General features: G+C 35.4%; 1 protein-coding gene across 1 annotated transcript; it reads right to left on the bottom strand.

The window, feature by feature from the left end:
* Positions 1-5,853: 5,853 nt before the first annotated feature.
* Positions 5,854-7,618, bottom strand: LOC116131904 (ADP-ribosylation factor-like protein 8b). Its single transcript, XM_031417560.1, has 3 exons — positions 7,414-7,618; positions 6,597-6,819; positions 5,854-6,273 (listed from the first exon to the last, which is right to left on the bottom strand). Exons 1-3 carry the CDS (start codon positions 7,616-7,618, stop codon positions 6,156-6,158), a joined length of 546 nt encoding a protein of 181 aa, XP_031273420.1. The 3' UTR covers positions 5,854-6,155.
* Between the last annotated feature and the right edge of the window lie 2,306 nt (positions 7,619-9,924).

Genomic DNA, 9,924 nt, shown 5'->3' with positions numbered 1-9,924 from the left:
CATAACACCACTCTGATTTGCGTCTGCTTAATGTTTGAATAGAAGCTCAGGCTTGATTGCTCCTTTGTTGTTTAATGGTAAAAATGTTTTAACATGTGAAATTACGAAAAAGTGGTTTTGGCTTGGAGTACTTTGCTTTCCAGTTTATACTTCATATTTTCCTCTCCCATATGGTTCTATTTTTGTCTTGTTATCTTTTTAATAAAAGTATTTTATCTTGATATGAGTAAATTTGGTCAAATTTAGCTCAAAAAAAGAATAAAACAAAAAGAAATCACAACCATATACAACAACAGTAATACTCGTTAAAAAGTTGGAGACAGTTATTAATGATGAAGGTAGGCTCAAAGTAAAATAGATTTGACCAAGATGATTCATGTGCATAGGAAATTTACATCTAAAAAAGTTGAATCCATATGACAAACATACCATGAAAATATATAAAATGAATAGAAAATAAATAAATGGAGTACTTGATTAAAATAAAACAAATACACATACTACTTACCAGCATAATTCATTTGCACATTAACAGTCTCCAAGGAAGATTCATGTGCAGTATCATTTTGAGAAAGCTTAGGTGCTGTCGGCTTCTCCCTCATATCAAGGAATGTCTCTGCATTTTCGAACAGTTGCCTCCGAAGAACACCATGCACTCTACCAAGAAGCTGCTTCTTCAATGAATCAAAAGCCAAATCCAACCTCTAGCTGCTCCATTGCATTTACATTGTACATGAACAAACCATAATAAAGATCAAAGCTATCTCCAGCTGTGTTCTGCACCAATTTCAACAAAGTCTCATAGCCTTTAGTGTTAATTGGTGTCGACTCTACCCCCAACTCCTCCAAAATTCTTCCAATTGTCTACTTGTTGGTCAACCACTTGCAAACCCAATTTAGCAGTTAGCTGCCAAATGCAAGATGTCATGAGAAGAACAGGCTGAGTGAATCTATCTTGATAGATAATTTCATTTAATTAAAAAAGAAAAGTGGCCTACCCTTTATAACTGATACACTGTGTGAGAAAACTTCCAAAGACGATGTAGATTGCTATCAAATATTGGTGGGCAAGACAGAACAAATAGAAATCAGGGGCACAAATTTCTCATAACTATTGAACAAAAGTAAAATGGAACTGTGTAACAATAACCAACACTACCCAAAACCTTTTAGAACCAACTGATTCTACTGTTATTCAGAGTGCATTTCGCTTTTCATTTAGTCAACACTATCACATACCTATATTTAAATAAAAAAGTTCCAAAATTAAATGAACCCTGATGGATTCTCCACAATTATTATTGCTACATAGTCCAATCTATGAGTATAGAAATGCAACATTCCGTGTTCTGCAGTTTTCCTGTAAAACTTTCATTCTAATATATCAGAGCAAAGAGCAAGATAAACACCCAGCAATCATATAATCTCACGAAGGGGAGAATTGTACCCCACTGTTAGGTTGTCCAACTCTCTCTGGTAGTTCCTCTCTATGTTCAGCACTCTGTTCAGATAATAATATGATGAGATACAAAGTATACTACCAAACTACCACTTATAACAGGAAAAAAGAGTAGAAGTCTAAGTAAAAGTAACAAAAAGCATTGGTGCAAATTTTATACCAGATTTGATAAATCGTTTCACATATGGTGCAAACCGTTGAAGCAACACTAATAATCCATTTTACATAACATGAAAATTGACATAAAATTTTCTTATCGTGATGAGATTTTCGGGTTAACGATGCCAGTCAGAAGGAGTTCTGTGTTTCCTCTCATGTTGCAAGTTGTCGTTGGCAGATGATTGTTAGGGCCTAGGGGTGTTCAAAAGAACCAGTTGGAACCGGAACCGACGGATACCCTGGGTTTGGTTCCAGTTTCTACCCAGAACCAGTCGTCAATGTGTAGGTTCCGGTTCCAAATTTTTGGAACCGTTACTGTGCGGTTCCGGTTCCGGTTCCTATAGTTAGGTTCCTGGTTCTTGGTTCCGGTTCCTATTGTTAGGAACCGGAACCGGAACCAGGAACCAGGAACCAAGACTAATATAAAATAAAATTAAAGATTAAGGGGGTTAATAAAAACTTTTGTAGAAAAATCTTAATTACCTCAGCGGCGTAAGCAGGATGATTAAAGCGACAATTGCTTCCATAACCACACAACCCTGTCTTTAGGTAAAATAGACAATTTGGCTCACCTGGACGATCTGGGTATGGGCTTTGATTGAGCCACACCACCCCCTTCTTGATTATCATGAATTTTCAACCGCCATATTGCTTTTGCAAGGCACAGGAGAGGCATAAATCATCAAGCTCGTGTCTTTCAGATTTCAGTTCCTTCATATTATGAAAATTTCACTTCTCAACCAATAACAAACATCAAAGGAACTAAAAAACTCAATTCAAATGAAAATTTCAACTAAAATTAAGGCCATCAATGAAAGCTAACATACAAAACTTCAACATGCATTGCATCAGTAAACATAGTTGTGAAAACCGAAAAACCGAAATCATCAAACCTCTCTCATCTAATAATGATGACAACATGATTCAGAATCAATTGAAATCCAAATATTAGCTCAAACCCTCAATAAATAAAAGTTACAAACATCGCAACTTAAACAATTCACATCAAAATATTCAAAATAAATATAATTCAAAACCTTATTTATGCATTGCATCAACTAACGCAGATACTAAACACTAAAACACCCACATGGAAGAAACACTTACCTGTAATGAAAGTTCCAAAATCTCCAACCTAAACAATACAAAAAACACATTAAAAAAAGTTGATCACAGCAAAAAGAATCAACCCATGATCACCAAAAGATAAACAATCATAGTTCTTCAAACAATCATATTAATTAATGAAAAAACTAATCAGATCCCCATATTGTCAACCAAAAAAGTGCACCAGAAATCTAACTACCTTCAATGTTGCCCCCCAATTCAACATAAAAAGATCATATCAAGCAAAAAAATCACCATAAATCTGAATTCTGGAAAAACATAACATGCATTGAAAACAATATTAAATCTTTATTTATTAAAGTTAACATTTATAACTTAACATCCAATCAGCTATACAATTAGTTTTGATAATTGTGATGAGATGCCTTAATGAAACTGATGTCAAAATATAAGAAATGGTTTTTACTCACCTGAACTTCAATATGGATTGCACTGGGCCAAAGATCTCATCTTGTGCAATCAACATATTATCCTATTTTATTAAAATGTAATCAGCATGTTAGATATAATGATATGAAAACATATGGGTAGAGGAAATTACAGGAGATAAATGAATAGTACCTGAACATTTGAGAAGACGGTAGGCTGAACGAAGTAACCTCTGGTGCCAAATCTGTCACCTTCACAATCAAGGGTTGCATTGCTTTCAATGCCTGACCTTATGTACCTAAGCTGGCTTAAGATTCGGTAAAACCAGTGAAAGCAAGCTGCAATAGTAGTGGCGATGGTTTAATCACTCGTATTCTAAAAACCAAGAGATAATGAACAACGGCTAAGCTTATGATAAAATAATGCCCAATGTAAGTGGCAAATGCTCAGATTGGGTTCCAAAAGACCAGGTCGATTTGTGTCCACATAATTGATTAGGTTATCAACTCATCAAGCTATTAGATTCAACAGTTAACACCGTTATGCGTATAGAAATGATGAGCAAGGATGTTAAAGTTCAAAATATACCTAGTCCACATCCATATGGCTACGCACCAACGGTTGGACCATAGCCAGAAACTATCTTCAGAACACGTGGGGGAAGACCAGCCTATGAAATGATGCAATTTTAATTAGAAGCTCAAAAACCATAGTAAAGTAACAACAGGAACATAGAAAAATCATGCGGAACAATAATATAGGCAGAGGAATTGCAATATCCCAATTTATTAACTTGTATATAGCATCATCTTTCATTTTTCATTGGCAATGCATAACTAAGTGATTTATGAAAGGTTGGAGAGGCGTCACCCGACACTCTATAACTTTCTAAAATACTTTTGTATTTACTATAATCTTGTAATTAATATGGTAGTTGTTAGGTGGTAGTTGAGAGTTAGCTAATTTCTACAGTTAATTATGAAAGATCTAGACCATCTATTATAAGTTTCATCTATTATAAAAGAGGGAGACCTTCGTTTAGTCAAACCATCCAAGAATTGTAAAACATTCTCTTATTAGTAAATAGTTCTCTTCTAATATCTCTTGTGAGTGAGTTTGTGTGAGTGTTTCCTTATTTGTAGGGCTAGAAGCTTGAGCAAGTAAGGCTGACTTAGGGCAATCGTCGATTGATTGGTGCCTAAGGCTGCACGAGTTCGAAGGGAAACAATCGGGTCATGACATTTGGTATCAAAACAGACCCGATCCATCTTTCGATGTCCTGTCAAGCACCCACACAGGGGCGTCCACGTGTGATTGTGGGTCCACACGAGTGAGGTGGATGGGTAGGCAGGAAGCCCCACCTGTGACGAAGGCATCACAGGATTGGGTGGGGGAGAATGTAACGAATCCCACATTAGAAGCGTATTGGGCAGGTCCTGGGCTTATAAATGGGGGATGTCCCTCTACCTAAAAGGGTTAGCCTTTTGGGCGTAAAACTCCCAGCCCGTGACAAGTGGTATCAGAGCAGACTCGATCCGTCTTTCGATGTCCTGCTAAGCGTCCACGCAGGGACGTCCACGTGTGATTGTGGGTCTACACGAGAGTGAGGTGGACGGGTAGGCAGGGGGCCCCACTTGTGACGAGGGCGTCACAGGATTAGGTGAAGGAGAATGTAGCGAATCCCACATCGGAAGCGTATTGGAGAGGTCTTGGGCTTATAAATGGGGGGAGGATCTCCACCTAAAAGGGTTAGCCTTTTGGGTGTGAAACTCCCAACCCGTGACACATGGCTGTTGACAATGATACATACATACAGTTTGTGGAGAAAATGGTTGATATTGAATGGAGGAAAGCTTTTCTTTGTATGTCTCATGATAGGAGGAGAGCTTGGTTAGCTCATCTGAGTAGAATGTACAGACTTCGTTAGTATCTTTATATTTCAAGTTTCTAAAACACCTTTTATTTTATTTTATATAGGTGGTTTTTTTTTTTTTTTTAATGAATGGGATGTTTTCAAGCTTTTGGAGAAAAGAGTTGTGGAATTCTTTGGCGAAAGGGTATTTCAGAGACAAATCATAAAGTTAACTGGAGGATTAAATAACAGTATTTTAGAGAATATCAAATAGATATTATGCAGAAATAAGCTTAATTTTTGGCGAAGTCTGATTGGCAATTCCATTCCAAGACAAGTCAAGCACATAATAAAAGACTTACAGAGTTACAGGTGTAGATGAATAGATTTGTGGTTTTCGGGAACAAGAAAGCATTTGTTAAGTGCAATAAAAGGGGCTGAGTTTTGAAAGAAACTGTCTACACTTGGCCAAGGATTTATCCGTGCGAGGAGACGGAAATTTCATCCAATTCTTCTTAACTTTTCAATTTTACATCAATGCCCTTATTCACAGCATCACCATCAATGCCTATAGATCAGTGTACAGTATCAAACAGATGTCTGGGAAATGCAGGCTATACTCTGGTTCATTTTGCCCCTAGTTTCATTCACTGCTTGCACACACCCAAAAAGAAAAAGAGAAAAGAAAAAATGTTCAAGTTATCGACATAATTGTCATCCAGTGGATTGGCCATGTGTTAAAAATTTAAAAAGGTTTTACACATTATGCTTTGGTGCTTAAGGTCAAGTTCTTTCAAGGAATGGATGAATTATGTGTTAATCGGCATAAACATAATGGCAATGAGGGCAGTCTTTAGAATAGAGGCATATGCTCCAGAACTAAATGTATTAAAACCATTATTTCATTAAAAACACAGCTCAAATAGCAAGTTTACAATGCAATTCACACCAAGATCTATACAAGACTCAAATCGCTTTATAGCCTAACAATAATACAAGGATGTTTCCCAATTTCTAATGCCAACCCAAATAATGCTATAATATATGATTGAAGCCGACTAAAATAAAGACAATGCTCACACATTTATAAACCTTTGATTAGACAAACAGCATAAGTCACTTTCACCAGTCTAATATCAGTCGGTTAAATGGAGCCAATACAAGCTCAAAACTACAGGAGCTGATCACTCAATTCTTTGATTTTGAATGCTTTACCAGCCAATCAATAACCGAATCAATGTTTGAAGAGTTCTTGCATGAAATCATGTAGCAGCAAACTTCTCTATCAGTAATAGACTTCAATCCCCTGCATAGCAAAATCACGCTTTCATATCACACAATTCATTAATAAGTAGAACAATCATATATTGATAAACAAGTAAAAAGGGAAAATATATCTAGTTATTATTTATATTTTTTTCTTTTAGCTCCATTGTTTTGTAAGCTCAATCTCTCAGTGTCATTTGCTTATTTCATTGCCAGCCATACTGGGCATAAAGTGCATGTTCCACTTTGTCCTTGCTTTTAACAGTAAGACAATTTTATGAAAATGTGATATTGATGATACCAGCAGAAAAAATCTTGACAAACCACATAGAAAAGTTTCTGATTTTTAGAATCACCACTTACATTTGTTCCGTCAGATCCTCTTTAGACAAGGCTTCTGGTTTATCAATCTTGTTTCCAAGAACCAGCAATGGGATGCCATTCAGTGAGGGCTTACTTAACAAGTCATGGAGTTCACTTCTTGAAACATGCAAGTTCTCATAATCAGCAGCATCAACAACATAACTGCAAATTACAACATTGACATTAACATCTAAAGAACCAAGTAGTAAACCAAATCCAAATTACTAGTCCAATAAACAATCATTTCCCACACAGTCTGACAGATACTGCATTATGAAAGAAATATTACAATCTTATTTGAAAACAAACCTTAGATCATGAAAGCTTGAAAAATCACATGACTAGTTTACAAAAGCCTCATCAGTAAAAAGTTATTGAAACATCAAGCAAGTAAAAGTAAGAAAAGCAGTGAATAACTTCATGTATATATACCATATAAAGGAAAGAGAAATAATTGGAATGTCAACTGAAAACAATGAGAAAATATGAGGGCTTTGGATCATGCAACTCTACTACTTAGGGCATATTAGAGACAATGAGGCTGAAATAGGTTGTAACTAAATCTCTTCCAGCTTCCGGGTCCNCATTAACTGTGAAAATAGATTTGCATGAATTCTCATTAATCAACTACTTCCAATCAAACAAAGATGTCATCACTTGTGCTAGCACATCTGTTGTTAACAAAGGAAAAGATATAAATTTTGGCACTTTATGGGAATTGCCAGAAAACAAATGCCACTAAGAAAAAAAACAAAAGAAGAACTAAAAATAAAACGAAAATGAATAAAGAAGAAGAAGAGAAGCACTAAAGTAATACCTCTGTAACTGCATTTTCTAAGAAGAGCAAAGCTAATATGATATGTAGAATCATCTGCTTTTACCAATAGAACTCTAAGAACCATCCTCGGCAGAAATCTTTCCCACCTAGCCACCTCAGACGAGCCACCCTTCTTAGTCTCGTTCTTCTCTGTCTCCAACTCCATTTCCATTTCTTCTTCACTGCACAAAACCACTTCACCCATTCTCATAAACCTTGCTTTTCACCACAAAACAAACACAAATAGTAAAAACAATAACCCTAATTTCTTGGTAAAAATAACCGTAGAAGCAAATGAATAAAAAAAAAAAATGTTTTGTAAATAGAGCTCAGCAAATGTTCTCTGCAAAGTCTCTCTTAGTAACCAGCAAAAACTAAACTAAATCGCACAGTTAAAATCACATTTGGAGTAAAAATGAGTACAGAAAGAAAACGCACCGTTTAGATCGAGCGACCTTGGGCTCTTCGTTGATGACGGAGATGAGATCGAAGAGGAGATCGACGCAGAGGAGAGGGTCAGGCGATTATTGCGATGCGGAGGCGACTATAGACTCTAGCTGCGCCACCAATGCGCCGAATCGCGAGACTGGAGTGGAAGAATCCAGAGGTTACCGGCAAATGTCGGAAGTAGGATGACGGTGATGGATCTGGAGGTGATTGTGGTGTCGCATGGAGGAGGTGATATAGCGTTTGATTATATTTGAGCAGTTAAATCAATTGGGTGAGTTTAATCTTAAAGATGGTAATCAAGATGATATGAACTTTGGAATACCAATACAATGAATTAATTTGAGCAGTTAAATCAATTGGGTGAGTTTAATTTTGGAGATGAGACACAGAATAATGTAATCAAGAAGGAATGAATTTTGGAATAACAATGCAGTGAATTAATACCTCATTCATCCTAATCAAGAATTATTTGGATTGATACGAGAACATTTGGAATTTTAATCAAGTGTTATATCTCATTAAATCACACAACCAAAATAGAAAGAGAGAACAAATCTAGAGCTTCAAAATAAAACAATTTTAAAGTTAATTTCAACTTTATATATATAACTTAAGATAATTAATTGAAAGCTATCAAATATAGGAACTCCTTGAAAATTAATTTCAAACCAATTAATGCAATTGCAAAAATAATTTAGTTTGTCAAATATTTGTTGCCATTTCAAGTTGAAGTAATGAAGTTAATACACAATCTATTTGCATAAATTGGACAAACTTTAAAAACTATATAAGTTTTGAAATTCATTTATATGATTCAAAGGATTTGATTTTCTCAGTCCAACTTAAAACAAAAAATATATTGAAATAGAAAAAAGATGACATACAAATGATATTACAATTACAATTCAACAATGGAATCGTGGGAGATAATCAATTTCATGTGGAATTTCACCAGATAATTTATTGGTTCATTGAAATCAAATAAATGCAATGGGGGGAGTTAAATGATATTTTATCGGGTCTATATGTATATATTGGAAACTGTGAAGGGCTTATATTATTACAATATTTCCCAAATCTACAACATAAGTCATTCAACAGCACCCGCCTTTCCCCCAATTTTGAAATCCCTTAAACCATTTTATTTCATTTCGATTTTATTGGGTCGCCTAGATTCCTTCTCTTCCCCGTTGTCGCTGAGCTCCTTTGCCGTTGTCTTCTTTCCTTTCTTGTAGGTCTTCAGCGTTCAGAGATCGCACTTGACATCGAAAAGCTTCAGATGCTGTTGTTGTTCAAAAAGGAAGCGACTGTTCTAGTTGAGAGCTCTTTTTTTGATCATAAGAGCCCAGTGGAAGCAGTGAAAAAAGCTGATGTTGTAATTTGCACAATGTCCCGGGTTCATTTCTGGAGCCACAACATTTTGTTCCAACTGAAGCTTTGTGGAGGTGATCAAAGAAGCTGGAAATGTTAAGGTACGATTGTTATTTGTTGGTTATCGATATGTGTTCTAGACCTAATAAGTTGTTAGCTTTAGCTGTGGAATTTTTATTGTAATAGAAGCAATTAACATATTCTACGCCATTGAAATTGTATTGCTTCTAATTAAGAATATAATATATTATGATCCGAATTCAATCCCTTTGTTTCTGATTAATTAAATGAAAATTTGATAAAAAATTATGCCAATGAATGACTAACCTAGATATATTTTATATGCACTCTTGGTGCTCTTAAAAGATGTTCTGTAGAATTTATTTGTTCGATAAATAATGATGCAATGTTTTTAGAATTTGTAACCTGTTGCTATTGTAGGATTTATTTGTCATGCTTTTGTGCTAAAGCTTTCTATGCCTTTGACTCATTGTAGGATTGATGCTTTTATGAGAAGTGACTAGAATCGTTATGCTCGTAAACTTCTTTCTGCATATACAGAAGGTGAGTCTTTTGATGTGCTTACACTTGAAATTTTTTTTTTGAAAGAATTGCATCAGCTTATCTTAACTTACTCTGGATGAGTTTTTTGAATTGGATTACCTTATCTTACTCAGTCTGGATGGGATA

This window comes from Pistacia vera, unplaced genomic scaffold (genome assembly GCF_008641045.1).
Source record: "Pistacia vera cultivar Batoury unplaced genomic scaffold, PisVer_v2 Contig246, whole genome shotgun sequence".
NCBI classification, from domain to species: domain Eukaryota; kingdom Viridiplantae; phylum Streptophyta; class Magnoliopsida; order Sapindales; family Anacardiaceae; genus Pistacia; species Pistacia vera.
This window is presented reverse-complemented; position numbering and strand designations above follow the sequence as displayed.

Excerpts from the sequence above, each read along its gene's own strand:
- LOC116131904 (XM_031417560.1), bottom strand. The coding sequence starts at position 7,618 with ATGGGTGAAGTGGTTTTGTGCAGTGAAGAAGAAATGGAAATGGAGTTG. Across the intron at positions 6,820-7,413 it reads TAGAAAATGCAGTTACAGAG|AATTTGGATTTGGTTTACTA; the intron begins GTATTACTTTAG and ends TATTGGACTAGT. Across the intron at positions 6,274-6,596 it reads GAGGATCTGACGGAACAAAT|GGGATTGAAGTCTATTACTG; the intron begins GTAAGTGGTGAT and ends TTTGCTATGCAG.